Source organism: Dipteris shenzhenensis, chromosome 29, assembly GCF_047967505.1.
Source record: "Dipteris shenzhenensis isolate YYH24624 ecotype China chromosome 29, Dip_SZ_1.0, whole genome shotgun sequence".
In the NCBI taxonomy this organism is placed as follows: domain Eukaryota; kingdom Viridiplantae; phylum Streptophyta; class Polypodiopsida; order Gleicheniales; family Dipteridaceae; genus Dipteris; species Dipteris shenzhenensis.
The window spans coordinates 8,737,954-8,755,735 of record NC_141624.1 but is presented as its reverse complement, the minus strand read 5'-3'; the positions used below and the strand labels follow the sequence as shown (position 1 = coordinate 8,755,735).

Sequence of the window (17,782 nt, the reverse complement as noted above, 5' to 3'; positions counted from 1 at the left end):
ATGTCTAGTGCATGCCTATATCTACGAATAGGAAAATATGCAAGAACCACAAAATGTAAAAGTTACACCACCATTAGAGCTTATGTGATGGTCGGTGCCACTACACTAGTAACTCTAAGAGGAGGGGGATGGAAGTCCTTCTACGTCAATGCTTTTCCCTCCCTATGAAGCCTCTCAGTCACCATGCAATTTGCAAAACTTCAAAATCAACTAGGGAGTTAACATCAATTGAACGAATAGACATGGCATCATATTTACCTCCCCAAATGGCCTCAACGTTAGGGAAGGTTAGGTCGCCATTGATTGAATGGCCCTTGGCTGTTGTTGATCACCAAATCATGCCTATAGTTTCAAACAAGTCATAAGCCAAAAATGACATTTTAGGACCTTCACAATAATTCTTTATTGACTAAAATCATGGGAAATGTAATATGCATATTTGATAAACTAATTTTATCTTTTGGGTGAAAGCTATGTGACCCCATTTGGATTTTAGATTTAGAAGCTATGGGCTTGTAATGTTTAGGGATTTATATGATGAAATAGTAGTGTCTTGTAAGATTCTCTCTCTATAGGTGCATACAATGTTGAATAAACCCAATTAGTATTAGTAGCGAGGAGTGTGGAACAAATCAAGCTAAGCAAATGAAGGAGACATAATAAGAGTGGCCAATGTTGAATTGCTTGACCTTTTGCAAAGGCTCAGCATCACCTTCTGATTGAACTTCCCCATGGTGTCGAAGCATGGCTTCATGCCTGAGATGTCTATAAGTTGTTATGTGCTGTGGGCCTCTTCTATGATAAGATCAAAGAAGGGGACATTTACCATGGTCATGCACACTATTGCATGCGTGATCATCAAGGTTGACAATGGTGATGCATCGAGCCAAATTATTTTTGCACATGGCTCAAGAGACGAGGACAAAGTAGTGGTAAGTAAAGTCATATAGGATTTCTTTTTTTGGTTTGTCCATGTGCCTTCACAAGTGCACGTTCAAATAAACAATTGCTTCCATGTATGTGTAGAACAATTATTTGATGTTTTTAGATTCCTGTAGCACTGTTTCCCTCTGGGTTACTTGGTTTCACCTCAGAGGTGCCCTCAACATTGTTCCCCTCCAGCCCTTGGGTCTTCTCACACTCATTCTACTCTGTGGCCTACTTTTCTTGCACCTATCCATCCCCATCCTTTACCTTCTATGTCTCTTACTCCACTCCTCCTTGATCGCTCGGCCCTTGCTCATCCTAACCATCCTTATTGCCTAGCTCCTTCTATTCATCGTTCTGTGTCCTAGATGACCCTACCCTACCTAACAGAGGAAATGTATTCGATTAAGGCACCCATCTTGACACCAGACAATGTTGCAACATGTAGAGGTGTGGGCTAAGTTTGGAGTGAGTTTGTCCCCGATTCACCGCTCATAGCTAGTTCTCAAATGCCTTTTTGAAGATGGTGAACCAATATATCATCAACCAGTCCTCCACTGCAGAGACCACTAAAGCCACATACTCCTTGGAACATACTCGACGCTCTTCTTCAATCCAATGAACTTGAATAGGAACCTGCACGTGGTCTTCAAGCTTTTGTTGAACCAGCACGTGGTCTTAAAGCTTTTGTTGCTAGCCTTGCTAACCAGATAATCTTGCAAGGAAGAGTAGCTATCGTCTTCAAAGTAGGCATCACACCTCTTGGCATCCACCAACTTTGCAAGGTTAGTGCATTGCTTCAACCTGAAAGCTCTCTTCTATAAGTCCAAGCTTTAACCTGAAAGCTCTCTTCAATAGGTCCAAGCTAACATGAGTCTTGTTGATGATGAGGAAGTGACCATCCTCATCATAGGAGTCAAGGATATCCTCCGCATGCTCCTCATCTCCTACCTCCTTCCATGGTAGCTACATAAACTTCAGCGTATGATTGGCCTCTAGAATTCCTATGAGGACATCACTAGAGAAGTCCTCAATTGGGTGCGAGGGTGAAACACAAGAGCTTGTTTTTTGCTTCTCTCAATTGGGGTGCTTCGCTCCCTCCATGACAACAAAGATAACGTAAGTACAGAAAAAGGAGGAAGGTGGCTAGTGAAAAGGTTGGGTAATAGGAGTAGTAGATTGGCACAACAGAGATCGATGGCTCAGAAACGATGATGGAAATTTGAGAGTTATGGCAAGCAAGAATAGAGAAAGGTCTGTTGAAGACGATGAGGATGACAACTTTAAAGAAGTGGACATTTATGGTGCTTGCAAGAGCACTTCACAATGTGGAGTCAACCAAGTACTTCGACGTTGTGCTCCAGAGCATGAATAGAAAGCCTACTATAGGAGGCACATCTAGGATTTTTTCCATAGGTCACTTCTCAGGTGAGATAATGGCAAGAAAAATATTTCAGGTAGGTTTGTTGTGGCCTACAATAATCAAAAGATACCCATGAGTTTGCAAAGTAATGCTAGTATTGTCAGAGAGAAGGACATCTATTGAATGTAGATCGGATGCCACAAAATTCGATATTATCATTGAAACCTGTATAGAAGTAAGGGTTGGATTTCATCATACCCTCTAAGCTAGCGGCAAGATACATTGGTAACAAATACATTTTGGTTGAAAAGAGACTATTATATCAGATGGGTTGAGGTGCATGCTCTTTAATATACACAAAACTAGATTCTGAATTGTGGACGTTTTGCACAATATTCAAAGTCAACACAAGCATGACTCCATTCAGATTAGTATATGGACTAGAAGTAGTGGTTCCCATGGAGTTCGTTTCATCCAATTTATAGATTGCAGCAAAAAATCAAAGTTCCAAAAGAGTCAATGGAATGTCAATGTCATTAGTTGCTACAACTAGATGAAGACTAACTGTTCAATCGATACACAACTTAGGTCATCCAAAAGAGAAGGAATGCTTCCAAACAAATTGAAACTCCAATACAATGGATCCATTTCGGATTACTCGGGGTTTGGGAAAAGGAACATTCAAGCAGATCATGGATCTCCACGGAAATGTATCAGAAAAGATAGTGAATGTGTTAGCAAAACAATCACTAAAAAGGTTGAAAAATGACATTTCTATGTGGTTTCAAGATTTCAAGCATCATTTGGATGAATTTATCAGTAGAACATTTTGTAGTTAGAAAGATTGTGTTGTATGAGTACAACAAGTTGCCTTTTAAATATCATCCAAATTGGGTAATGGGGATATACATCCTGAGTAGTGACCTTGTTCAAAGGTCCAAAATCTACACAAAACTTGCAAGTGACGAAATGTGGCTCACATGCCCACAGACTCTTTAGTGCTTAATAATGTTATATTTTAACAATACTGCTATAGTTTTTTGAGAATTTGATTCTCCTTATTTGACCTTCTTCTTTGAGCTATAAAGATGGGCTATTAGTCCCTTCGTGGGATTTCATGAAATATCTTTGCCTGCATCCTCTCTCATTAGCATTATACAACCACTTTCAGAAATTTAGCTCCAAAATTGGAGAAAGAGAGATCGATTTGTTTATGAGTAAAGAATTGTTTCAAAAGGTCTAGGGACCTTGATCTTGCATTTGTTGGTTTAAGCGAGGCCACAACAAAAACAACTTGAGATCCTCTCAATCATATTTGGGTCCACTAGCAAACCAATAGATGTGTCAACTTAGTGCCAAACTGAGACACTATCTTGGAATGTTGTTGTGCAGCTCTAGTAGTTGTGTAAGAGTGTCTTTAATTGTGTTGATATTACTGAAACTCGTTGTCGGAACTGAGACCATGGATTCTTCACTCCTTACTTGAGCTGGTGATATCAAGTAGACACCAACCCTTAGAAGAAGGGCTTTATCTGCTCTAGCTCTTGCATTTCTGACCATCGACGGTACATACTGCCATTTGGGGAGCTTGTAAAAGGCTTTGGGCTCTACGGGCTCAAACACTATGGCATCTGCACCGATAAACGTAACGAGGGATAGGAAGAGAGACACTAGAAGATAGGAACATACAAATGTAGAGACCAAGAAGATACATGACAAAACATATTGCCTTCGTCTCTTCATCCATTTCCTAACGTGGTAAGAGGCCAAGATCTCACCTATCCAACGTGCGGTGGGGTCAGAGGGAAAGTGCTAAGGGAGGCGTGCAAGAGACCCGCGAAAGTAGTCGGAAGACTAGTCTGTCATGCTAACCGAGGTGCTTTCTCAGACATCAAGGGCAGGCATGAGCGACCAACGGCGGCATTTGTTGGTGTAGCGGGTCCTCCTTGGAAGTTGAAAGCTTAGAGAGAAAGGCTAAGGTTGTGTTCGTATGGTGTACATGTGGCCGCCATGGAAGAGCAAGTACTACGCAAAATTGTCCTCCAGATCCGATTCGAGAGTGTTTGGCATTCTTGTTCTTGTTGAGAATTGGAGCAAGCAGTCAAATACAGGTTGCGCATTGGAAATCTATCAGGAGAGGCACAGAGAGCGTGTGTGTGTGTGAGACAGAGAGAGGGAGAGAGAGAGACAGAGAGAGAAGCGCGAGAATAAAAAAGAAAGAGACAGCGAGCAGCGCGAGAATCAAAGTCTTAGCTCTATAAATTATGTGTTTACTAGCGCCAATGCACATGTGAAAGAAAGAGAAAGAGCAAAGGAGGAGGAGGAACACTTTCATTCATATTACACAGAGAGACGGAGAGAGAGAGAGAGCAGTTTCCTGCTGTTTTTTTTTCAAATCCTCCAATCCTGCTCCCATCTTGCTCATCCCTCTGTTCTGTGAAAATCCCCCCCCCTTTCCTTTGCAGAATTCCATTTCTTCTTCTTCATCCTCCACCACCACTCCACTTCATTTTCTTACTTCCCTTCACCCAAGCCTGTACTAAGTGTTTTGCTTGGGTCTCCCCTGGGCGCTTTTACTAAGCTGCGAATGGAATCGGTCAATTTGGTTTGTGCCCCCAATGGACAGCAACGTAACCTACTTTCCGTTGAATGTATGACAGTCCTTCGCAGCGCCGGATGCCTCCCTGCGACTAGCGTCCGGCACAGGGGCGCACAGTTTGGATTAGATTCGGGACGCTATCAACTTGGTGTCACAGACGATGAGTTTTCAGCCAAGAGTAGCCATCTTGGGCTTTGCTGTCCTGTGAGATTCGGGTTTGTGTCATCGCAGACGTTGCGACCACGAATTGATAGTGCAAAGGCACTGCCAGGAGCAGCAGTAAATTTGTTTTTTAGGGAGAAGAGATGGGGTTCATGTAGGCGAATAAGGTCAGCAGCAAAAGACTCCAGCCAACACGACACAGCTGATCGAAGCGATGCAGTATCAGAGGAGAAAGAGTCCAGAGGCCTGGAAGGAGAAGGAGCAATTGGAGCTCCGGCAGAGTTGACAGAAGTCAGGCTGGAAATTTCTGGTGGCAGTGTGGAGGTGGCCGTGTCCAATGTAGAGGCAGGAAACCAGGGTTTTGTATTAGGCTTGGGGCAGTCTGATGCTTGGGACAGCGGAAGCATTGGGGCGCCTGTTATTAGACGGTACTTAAGTGATAACGAGGAGAGATGGCTAATGTGGTACAGTGGGAGAGCTGCTGATCAGCAAGGTCTTGAAGGGGGTTCGAAGAACGAGGCTATTGGTCTCGCTGTTTCTTCCAACGGCATACACTGGGAACGGGGCAATGGGTTGGTGGACAGCAACGAGCAGGGGAGCGAAGGAGTCGGTAAGGTACTGGATTGCAGTAGCAATTGGTGGGCATTTGACACAGAGACCATGCGTCCTTCTGATGTTCTTGTTATGTCCAGTTTAAAGGTGAGAGCTGCTGCAGGAGTTTACTGGATGTATTATACAGGAGGCTCCCTCGAGGAGGTTGAGATTCCAAAAGCTCATACTATTCCTTTGAATTTGCCTGATTTCAAGTACTACAATGGAAAAGTCATAGTGCACCGAACCCGACCTGGCCTAGTCATGAGTCATGATGGACGAAATTGGGCAAGGATAGAGGGTGACCATCACAGTGGTTCTCTTTTTGATGTGGGTGGTGAAAATGATTGGGATTCCCTATTCATTGCTGCTCCCCATGTTGTGTATTTTAATGCTGATGATTTACGGATGTATTATCATTCGTTTGATCCAAAGTCTGGTTGTTTCAGTGTTGGATTTGCGAGGTCACGAGATGGAATGCGGTGGGTCAAGCTTGGAAAGGTTTTGGGCGGGGGTGAGCCTGGTTCCTTTGATGAGCTCGGAGTCAAATGTCCGCAAGTGATCCCTCATCCGGAAGGCAAAGGTTACTTGATGATATACGAAGGTGTTGCAGCAGATGGAAGCAGTAGTTTTGGGCTTGCTCATTCCCCTGATGGATTGTCTCGGTGGGAAAGGTGCCACAATAAACCTGTGTTCTTGCCAGCAGCATCTAGGAATGCCTGGGACAGTAAAGAAATACATTGCCCTTGTTTGGTGCAGATGGATGGCAATGAATGGTGTCTTTATTATCAAGGAGTGGATAGTGCTGGAATTCCATCTATTGGGATGGCGATCAGTACCAATGCCAAACTGATGGAGTTTCAAAGGTGTCAGGGATTGCATTTGTGAAACAAAGTGAAGGCACTGGATTGTAAATGATGTCTCCACCTGGGTTCTGTGCCAGAGAGGCAGTATTTTAGGTTTGAATGGGGTCTTATTTTCGCTCCACGTAGTGCAAGAACAGCATCTAGGAATGCCTGGGACAGTAGAGAAGTGCATTGCCCTTGTTTGGTGCAGATGGATGGCAATGAATGGTGTCTGTATTATCAAGGAGTGGATAGTGCTGGAATTCCGGCTATTGGGATGGCGATCAGTACCAATGCCAAACTTATAGGAGTTTCAAAGGTGTCAAGGATTGCATTTGTGAAACAAGGTTAAGTCACTGGAGTTGTAAATGATGTCTCCACCTGGGTTCTGTGCCAGAGAGGCAGTATTTTAGGTTTTAATGAGGTCTTACGCTCCATGTAGTCGCAGCAGTGACAAGTGTTTGATTTTTTAAAGACCGGGGGGATTTCCATTGCTACCCAATGATGGACTCCCCTGCAGCTATTTAGTGAACAATTAATGATCTGTTCATGTATGTACAAAGCAACTGTGGTAGAAGGTTTAAAAATAGTGCCCTGCATTTTATACAAGCAGGGGCTTATATGCTTGTTTTCCAGGTGATTGCTGCAATTCAACCATGTCTGAGATGCTGACTGTGGAGGATTATATGGCCCTTTGAAATAATCAGCTTTTTGGAATTTACATCACCATCAGTGGCAGGAACTTCAGGTATCATGTATGTAGTAAGTTCATTTCAGCCTGCTCAAAAGCTTTTCTGAAGCTTTAAAAAGCAGGGATCTAGGAAGGCTTGATCTGATGCGTGAAACATCAAGGTGAATTGTACAGAGTTGGTATATTGTCCAAAGTGGTCAAGCTTGCAATTTCTACTTGGCCTGTCTTGTATCTACGATGTGGCCGTTTGTTCGTTGGATCTCTTTTAGGATGAAAACATCTCAAGCTTAATTCAAGCGTCACTGCTGGAGTTTCTTTCTGCTTGTAACTATTAATCACTTGTTATGCTCACATCTCTCTCTCTCTCTCTCTCTTCTTTTTCTTCTGTTTATCTTCCTTTTTGCTACTGAAGTTTTTGTTGTTTGGAATTTTATATTAAAGCTTAGTAAGCACTAGATTTACCCAAGAGATTCCGGAATCTTTTGAAACCCAGATTGCAGCTTATGCTTGGGTACTGATGAGAACCTAAGTAGCTTTGCTTTCAAGTTATTTTTATTTTGAATTTTCTCATTTATTCTTAACCTTATTTAATGTTGCTTACAAACTCCCTTCTTCCTTTGTCTCTTTTACTCCTTTGTTCTTTTGCTTGTTTTATAAAAAAATTAATTTGTAAGATTGGATATGCTCTATTCTTATGAAGGTGTATATACTTGTTATTTGCGCATTAGGGGAATAGATGAGCCAATTTAGAGCTGGGATTTTTATTACTGCTTTCAGATTCTACTTACCAGGAGGATGTAAAGTCTTATTTCTGATAATGCAGTTCTCATGGAAAAATTATATTCAAGAAGAAGATTTGCAGCCTTTGGAGGATCTTTACTAGAGCTTTTCTTGGCTTCCTGATCCCTTTGCATTTCAGTTCAAATATGAGCTCTTATGGCAGCCTGTGGATTTGTCTAGGTACACATGCTGAAGTTGTCCCATCTCAATTTGTGCCAATATATACTGCTAGAGTGATGGAGGTTAGCTTGCTACAGCCTAACTCCTGCAGCAGAATATACCCAGGATCATTCAACACTCAATATCTCACCATAAGACATGTGCACTCAAGTATACCAGAGAAGTGAATACACAGAATCCAGTGTAAGTACAGCCAAGTAGACAGCCAAAATGTCATGCGTATGTGATGCTTCAAAATGGATAGACCTACGACAGAGGTACCCTGCATGTGCCTCACACTTGCAGGCAAGTGCTGCTCAGACTGAGTACCAAAAGGGTCTTCTCCTTGCAGCAAAGTACTACTGCCGCATGCCCAAATCAGGGGCTTCAGTGACTGCTGGGACTGTGCTAAGATCCTGCTGTCTAGATAGCCCATGATGAGGCATCTCTATGTAGAGGAGGGGCTGGCTAACCAGCATGCTGAGCTGGCCAACTTGCCATCTTAGCTGACTGTACAATGGCACCCACCCTGCATACTGGGCCAACCAAGTTCTGTTGTTCACTCCACCTTGCTGACCTTGCCTTTTTGCATGCAGAGAGAGAGAGAGAGACACTTTATGCTTGCCATTTTCACTTGTGCTTGCTAAAACCATTGACAAAAAAAACACTCCTTCAAAATCAATTAAAAACTACGACCTGCCCAGTTGTATTCTTTGTCTGCACCATTTGTTTGTTAGCCCACTAAATGTGAAGAGGCTCGAGCATACTTTGATTTATACCCCTATACAAACAAGAAGTGGCAAGATTGAGATCCCATTGAGGCGTCTTGTTAAGAGCTCCATGCCTTGACCAAGCCTTTAGATCCCATTGAGGCGTCTTGTTAAGAGCTCCATGCCTTGACCGAGCCTTCAGGCATTCAAGATATCTTCAAAATCAACTAAAAACTATGATCTGCCTAGTTGTATACTTTGTCTACTCCATTTGTTTGTTAGCCCACTAAATGTGAAGAGGCACGAGCATACTTTGATGTATAACCCTATACAAACAAGTAGTGGCAAGATGGAGATCCCATTGAGGCGTCTAGTTAGTGCTCAATGCCGTGACCAAGCCTTCAGGCATTCAAGATGTATGGCTAGATCTCTCTTTGCCTTGACTAGACCTTGAAGATCTAGTGACATGGTAGTTTTAGCATTATTGTTGTGCAATGTGTTTACGATAACATGTGGCATTAGCATCACTAAGGTTCTCAATGTGTCTCAATGGTAGCCTAGGATTGGTTAATGGACTTGGCAAATGAAGAGAACGTTGATGTAAAGACATCAGAAAATTTTAGATTCTAGCCTAGGGGGGACTCAGCGGTGATCCTCCAAACCTTTTGAATTCAATAAAACGACTTAAAAAATGAGAAGTTAAGGAACTATGTAGAAAGAATAAGGCTCTTATCAATAGAAGTTCTAAGGTCCCCCTAGAGAGAAGTGTATTACTTATTTAGGCTTAATGAGTAGACATACTTGCACGTGAGTGAATGGCAATAATTTTCCCAGCTTTTGCAAGGAGGCTATTCAAATTGAGGATGATAGAGAAATTTCTACTACAATAGAAACACAAGTGAATGAGGATACTTTGTAGGCAAGATCATTGTTCCATCCCTTTCAAGAGTCAAGGCCTTAAAACCCAACCAATAAGCCTCTTTTCCTTGAGGAAAGTAAAAATATGGTGGTAGCTTGGGAATACTAGAGGTACAATTTATCAAACTAGGCAATTGAATGGGTAGAGTTTTCCAAGAAGAGACTTAGTGTGTCGTGTAGTTTGTGGACATAATCACCCAAAAATTGAGTCTACCATCATAAAAAATGAGACCGATTAATAGATACACTGTCATTTGTGCCAAGTATGAAAATCATGAGACAAGTGTTTGTACATACAATGCTAAGAATTTGATATATGGGAACCTATTCAAATCAATCCAACCCATAGGCACCTAATCCATTGGTTAGACTACAACCTTCCATGGGGAGAGGGATGTATAGGGTGGGCCTTGAAGTGCCACTACCTCCTCTAGTTCTCCCTCCCCAATCACAAGCAAAAACCACTAGTTAAGCCACACTTCTGGCCTAGATGTTGGGAACCAATGTGAAATATCCAAATAAGGAATAAAATATTGGGCTAGAACAACCACTGTTACTTTTTATTAAGGGTCATTAAGAATCATGTGCTCATTTAAAAGGAGCATATAACCTTCACCACAAGCTATAATAGGGACCCTAAAAAACCCAAGAGACTTTGACTATGGTGGTTCCAATAAAGCATTTGAAAACCAAGCTAGGTGCAAGGAAGAAATTTTCCAATATCATGTACGGATTTTGGAGTGGGACACCTATATTGACGTTGTCCTCATAAACCTAATGAGGGACAGTCTTCAAACAAACCCCTAATGACCACTTGGAGGCTTCCATTTTTAGGGCCATTGAAGCCCATATCACCTTTGCTTCATCTGTCAAGTCTCTATAAGGTGTATCAAACACTATAAGAATCTTTCTTGATGACCCTTTACATTGTACTTGGGCACCTCCTAAATTTCTATATGACTTCTCCCACTGTTTTTGTTATTGTGGCCTTTATTGAGAGGCTATCGGACGAACTATAGCTCATCCATTTTTTCTTGGTGGATTTTACCCCAATTACCTCCAAACAAAGATTAATCTCCTAGATTGTGTCCTTTGAACAACCTTAGTTGGCATACATAGCCTATGGATTAGGGTCTTGGATTTTATTAGGTCCCTCCAAAGGAATAATATAATTTTATTGAGATATTAGAGAGAATTGGTCAAGTAAAGGGAAAGAGGATTTTAAAATATTCTTCACTCTTTTAGGCAAGTGATGGAGATTACTTGCACTACGCTTGGGGTGTTATGGGCTCCTTAGAACTCCCTAGGCCAACACTAGGTCTTTCCTTATAGGTTGTGATAGCCTTATGGGTTGTGATAGGAATTTCCTAATAATGTTGGTAGCCCAAAGGGTTGTCTTCTACTTGTGTGCATTGTTAAATCAAAGGCTCCTCCAATTCCATCAATTCTTTTTCTTTAATATTCACTACCTCTTGTATGGATTCAACCTACAATAATGATTCACCTCACATATGGTGGGTCCTCTTCTTGTTTGACCTTGTGCTAGAAATGCAAGCAATGCTTGACCAACGCAAACTCCTACTACATTCATAATGAAAATTGTAGCTTAAGAACGGTGATGGCTTTTCTCTAACCATTTCTAAACTGAAAACAAAGTGCAAAGTTGCAAGGCACATGTTTCTGAAGATAGTTCTCAAATGTCCCACTTGGGAACAAAGATCTCTACGATTACCAAGAGAGGAAAAAGTAGACATGCTGCACATGTATTTTGAGGCAAAACCATAAACATAGAAATTCAACTAAACACAACACAAGAATTTTTTTTTTCAAACAAAAAGAAACCCATTGAGAGCTGATAGATGAAGTATTTAAAATATAAGGATGCATCATGTCCCTTTTTCATGCTACTATTATCCTTGATCTTCATGTCAATGCAATCAACTCTGGGTGCATAGGTGAAATTAAGCAACTACCATTCGTTTAACAAAAGGGACGTGCTTTACACTTCATAAATTTCCATTAAAGTTAATGGATCGAACGTGCAAGTCTTAAATTTGGAGACTCTGTATTGCATAAAAAATAGGGATAAGATGTGTCCCTATTTCTCATCCCCTCAAGCATCCAATTTATTTGCATCTTTGGAAATTCAAGCAAGCATAGTAAAACTAAAAAATATTGCCCTTTTGATCCCAACAAATACGGATGCATTGTGGCCCTATTTTGTAGGCCCTCCATCACCCTAGGTTTTGGGATTCTAGGAAAAAAGCATAGATGGTTCTAAAAGGCCTCATTTACTCCTTTAAGAAAGAATGCCAATTTTTTAGAGAACACCAATTTTTAAAATTATCTAGCAAGGCTCGAGGCTCGATTCAATTGACTCCCTAGGGTTTGTTCCACCTCAACCTCATTGTGAAAGTCTAAAAGCTTGTAATTGCACAGTGTGCAAGCTATATCAAATATTTGTCTTTCAAGTTTTTGCATGAGCTATACCCTAAACTATTTGAATCACTCTCTACAATTTTGCAAATGAGACAAAGCATTAATGCATCATGAATGGTGTCTCCAAGGTGCTTCTATTTTGACCTTGCAATGCTCACTAGTCACTAGCCATATTTATTGCCTCTTCCAAACTCTTTCCTCCTCCTTCTCTCCAACCATGGCTTAATGATCTTCCCCAACTAGAAATTTACAATTATTGCACTTCTCATGACAATCTTGTCTAAACTACTTGATGTCATTAATCCTAGAGCAGATGTTGTGAAGTGCTTCTTCAATCAATTGACCAATATCCATGGTTTGGTTTGTGCTAATAGGATCTAAAAAGATTTCAGGGAAATGATTTCAAACACATAACTTGCTCCATAACAAGATCAACTTCTACTTTCATTAAAGAGAGTTGAGAAGAATGAGAGGACGATGAAGATGCAGATTGTAAAAGGATAATTTCAACATATTTCTTTAGAGAAGTGCTTAAGAGTCATTTGTAGATATGCTTAGGATGATGGTGCACTTATATTTGATGGTACATTATAGTTCAAATATTTTCTAGGGGTTGCGGTAGTACTTAGATGCACTCCATCAAAAGTCAGTCGCATTAAACTATGAGAAGATACAAACATTAAGCAAGTCTTTCAAGTGCGTTTCTATTGCATCACAAATGTTTGTGCATTTTGACAAATTGGCATGTGAAAAAGCTTGTTGAGATATAACGAAAATGCCACTTTCATGCATTATACTAACACAAAGGTAAGGGATGTTTTGCCACACATTTGTATGTCTATCCGACTTTTGATATTTATGTTCCACATTATAGTTTGTATCTTTTGTGCAACAGATTAAGTTCTTTTCTTTCAATGGCCTCTCTTTCTGCTCTCGGTATTGATATTTTGAAGGTTTAGTTGAGACTATTTCCCATCTTTAGAATGGTTGAGTGGGCATAGCCTTCTTACTAGGGATGCATATGGCACTAGAATAGGTACAAAGTTTGGACATTGATATGAAAGATGAAGGGTATTTTGATATGGATATACTTATGGATGCAATCTAGGACATGAGGGCAAACATGAGAGTGGCAAGGCATGCCTTTGTACATACACCTCTTCATGGAATATAGCACTGAGCTTATGGTGTCACAAATCCCAAGAGAAAGGGGAGACAAGGAGGCGATAAGGATTGTAATTTGCATTGAACCATTTTCCTACCTTTGTAATATAAAAAATTAAACTTCAACTTTCTTAAAGTATTTTCTTTTGCTATATGTGCTACCACGAGTTCTTAAATAATTGAATGCCCATAAAATCTTGAGTAATTGAGGATCACAACTTCTTAAATAATTGACTATGGCTCTCATAATAACATGGGTGAGTTTGGCAAACCCCTCTTTCCCTATACTTTTTCCAGTCGCACTTGTAGTATACACCAAGACAATTTTCATACTTAGAGGATGCAATTTACTCATTTCCTAGACCTCTTTGAGCTAGTTTATGCCCATATTTTCACCGGTTTGCTACATTTCCTCCCATAACCTTCCCCTCCTGTGAAGATGAGGGCCCAATCTCTTCACACTTCCTATCCTTTCAACCCATAGATCCAACAACATTTTGGCACCCATGACCAAAAAATCATTTGAACACCTCAATTGGACCCAAAGCTTGAAATTTTGAGGACATGGATGGGATACTAGAGGTCAAGAGTCCCAAAATCTCCTCTCTTGTGTCCCCCAAAGCACGAACACCCCAATTGGCTTCAAGTTTGGACTTTTTAGGACATGGATGGGACTCCATTAGGTCATACTAGAACTCAAACATCCCAAACTCTCCCCTCTTATTCATACCGTACACCCGCTCTCTTCTATTGAGTTTATCCCCCCAAACATAGAGATGAACTACATACTAAACCTTCTCTTGGTGCTTATCCAAGTGAAACGTCACTTTGATAACTAGTGTATGATTACTAGCACAATATAGTACCCAGTAAGAGTTTATCATATAATACTTTTTGGCAAGAAAAAGAAATATTTGTCATAAACACCTATCCAACAAATATATATTCAATTTGGAAATAGGCTCGTGATCCCTCCTAACCCATCATACTTTTTAAGTAGCAATATCTATATTTTCCTAGAGGGTGGATACTTACTCTACAAAGGGTCCAATGATGCCCACAATGCAAAGGAGGGTGTTTTAGAAGAATTTATAGGAAATCCACTACCCAAAGAAGATTAATATCTCTTCCTCTTGAATAAGAAGAAGAACTGCCTATGATATCTTATGGCCCCATCGTTTTACAGTGTGCATGCATGGTCTTGATGTTGTACCTTGCCATTGTTTTACAGTGTGCATGCATGGTCTTGATGTTGTACCTTTGTCTAAGCCTCACATCATGGAGTAGGGAGAGATAACAAGGTCTTACTAGGTAGAGACTAGAAAGCAAAAAGGTGACATGTAAAAGAATGTGGAGGTGCATGCAAACATGTAGAACAATATCTCAAATTCCCATGTTAGCTTAGTAGTATACTATTGTGCTATTGGCTAGGTGTATATGAGTGAAAACCAATCTTGATTATGTGTTAGGATTTATGAATTAAAACCTCAATAGTAATCTTTCTCCATGTTTCTCCCATTGGCTATATTTTATAGCAAGTGCCCTTGGTGGAGCATACGTGGAAGCACAACAAAATATGTGGGATAATGAGTTAGTAGAAAGAGCCAATCGTGCTTGGGTATAGAAGGGGTTGGGAATTCATTGCATCTCAAATCCATAGAAGTACAATCGAAGCTATTTGTAACCCCATTATATGGGGGATGGAATTTGATTTGGTGGGGGGAATTGTTAAACCTATAGATGTTGAAATTTTGTATCCAGTAGAGCAAAAAGCTATGCATAAACATTAATTCTTAATTCTTGTGATACATTAAGCTTAAAAACATGCGTAAGGTTTCAAATGGAGAAATTTTCATAAATATTAATAGTGACATGAGAGATGAAGATTAATCCTAATACTCATAAAATTTGTATGCATAGGTGACCCCATGAATGAAAAAGGGATGTTTATTTTCTTGCTTCCAAGTCTGTCTCATGACCTTGTAATCTTTCTTGCACCATCTATCATGTAATCTACACTTACAGAACTCACAATTGCTATAGCATTTGCATTCATATTCAGTGCTTGGCTCCTTCCCACTTGATCCATTGAGCCCTTTGATGAAAAGCTATCATCCTCTTAACTTCCATGATCCTTTAAGATTTGATGTAGAGCTTGAATCATGCTTGTTATTGTCTCTCTCCTCCATCTCACTCTTCCATCTTCACATCTCCATCCAATCTCAATGCTCTTCCTCCAATGATTTTATACCGTTTTCCAATGTTTGGTATTGTCTCTCTGTTCTAACTTCACATCTGCATACACTCGCAGGGCTCTCTCTCCAATGATTTTATACCTTTTTGAGATGGGATTAGTCTTAGTGCCTGCCTCATCCCCACGCAAAAGTTCCACTTCAAAAGATATACAAAAATTAAAGTATGTGTCAAAGTAATCAATATAGTATCCAGTATCAATGATACATCAATAACCCAATAATGCATCTACAATAGATCCTATTTGGTACATTTCCACCATTTACCCATCCATCTAATAGGCATGGTACATTCCCATGGCATTCATCCTTAACTTTTGACATTTTAGTGGTGAAGCTCTTAGTTAATGTAATATTCATGGTGGTTCCCATGGCATTCATTCTTATCTTTGCATACATGACCTCCATAAATTTTGACCTTTTCACACTTACATCCTTTGTTAGTGTCACATCTCTTCCTCATGACTTCATTACAACTGATTGCCAAAATTTTATCACTGACTTGACCAAGGACACATGCTTTCTATTTATCCATATCATATGTTTAAGTTGACTAATTTCTCATCTCAAAAAAGAAAAATCAATGCCGAATGAGTAGTTTTATCCAAACTTGTCTAAAAATTTTCTATATGTTTCCATGCTTGTCCTTGTTTCTAAACAAATGCTTAGCCTTTAATTTTGTGGCATACCTTCTTGAAAATTTTATTAGCAATAATTCATAGAGGCATGCGCCAAATGACTGACATTATCCTCTTAGTTTCTTTCCTCTTTCCAACCATATGTTATATTACTCATAGGATATCCTTTTTGGGTTTTTTGCAAGGAGCATAGAATATTTTTCCAAATTCAGATGTGATGCATTCATCAACTATTATTTTAAAGATCTTATTGTGTGAAAATTGTTGGCAATTGCAATTAGACTCCCTATAACTTATAATCTCTTTCCTCAAATCTTTGGAGCTTGATTGGGTTCCATTTATCATAACCTTCTAGCAACAATGAAGTTTTTCTTACTTTACAAAAAATTTTGGTGTAGGTCCCCTACCCTTTGTTGGTTGTGGCTTCCCATATGCGATCCATAGCTCGCTTGTGTTTATGAGAATTTATTAAAGAGTTATGTTTTCTTCATTTTGTATGGAAAGCTATTCAATCTTTTTGATTCTTAAATATACTTTGAGACATCTTGGAATAGGTAAAAAGTAATGACCCTTGCAAACTTTGTCGTATATTCTTTTGATGATTGAATGCTCTACTCGTATGGGCCAAAAAAAATCACTAAAATTGCATCAAATCTCTTAAAAAAGCTAGACCCTCACATAGCCAAAGGTGTCACCATGCCTCCTCTTCTCCTTGCCTAATGGTCTGGTGCTTGCCCAAGTGGGTAACTACCCTAATCCTCTACCATTCGAGCGAGTCCAAAACCTCATCTGCCTCAAGGTCCCCCACTATCTTGGGCTAAATAAGGCCTTTAGGTCCCACTCTATAAATTTACATCTATAGGAGGCAAGGGATTGCTACCAAAAATGGATCATGAGAGGATCAGTGAGACATGCATGTCACATGGGGAAATCCAAGAAAGAAGGTAAGAATAAGAGAATGATATGCTATATAAAGAAACAGCTCTGTCCATGTTGACTGGGCAATTCCAACATCACCTTAAGTTTTTGTTGCACACAATTTTAAGGCACAATGGTAGCACTCCGAGTAGCAGATGTTAGACCAATAGAGTAATCAGTGCCCATTGGTGAATGCTAGACCAATCTCCCCCTTTGCATCTCACAATCACTAGAACTATGATCATATTGAACATGGGATAGTGGTCTAGAAAAATTGCATGGTCACCCTATCCCCTACTGTACCCACCATGTGCAGGAGTGAAGTCAGCTCAGTGAATCCTTGTTACTTGAAGGTCAAGCCTCATGATCTTGTAGTGGTCTACAAGCCACTCTATGAGACTGGGTCCTATTCTTTGAGTAACTCTATGGGAGCTAGATCTTGTCTTTGAGCTCTCTTGTACTCTTGAAGAGAATGCCAATGACGATGAGATTGATACTAGAGCTCCTTCCTACTCCTTGGAATTAAATCTGTCACCTAGGTAGAGCAATTTCCCCTAGAGGGTCTCTGTGGCTACTACAAAATCTTAGTCATCCCTACTAAACACCCTTCTCCTATCATAAGGCAT

At 40.2% G+C, this 17,782-nt stretch overlaps 1 protein-coding gene across 2 annotated transcripts; it reads left to right on the top strand.

Moving 5' to 3' along the window:
• Nucleotides 1-4,334: 4,334 nt before the first annotated feature.
• Nucleotides 4,335-7,469, top strand: LOC147882397 (uncharacterized). Of its 2 annotated transcripts, XM_087400848.1 has the most exons (3): nt 4,335-6,486; nt 6,563-6,612; nt 6,912-7,469. In XM_087400848.1, exons 1-3 carry the CDS (start codon nt 4,878-4,880, stop codon nt 6,927-6,929), a joined length of 1,677 nt encoding a protein of 558 aa, XP_087256974.1. In that variant the 5' UTR covers nt 4,335-4,877; the 3' UTR covers nt 6,930-7,469. The 2 variants fall into 2 exon arrangements, with proteins under 2 accessions (XP_087256974.1, XP_087256973.1); XM_087400847.1 differs by having other exon boundaries at nt 6,563-7,469.
• The last annotated feature ends 10,313 nt before the right edge of the window (nt 7,470-17,782 follow it).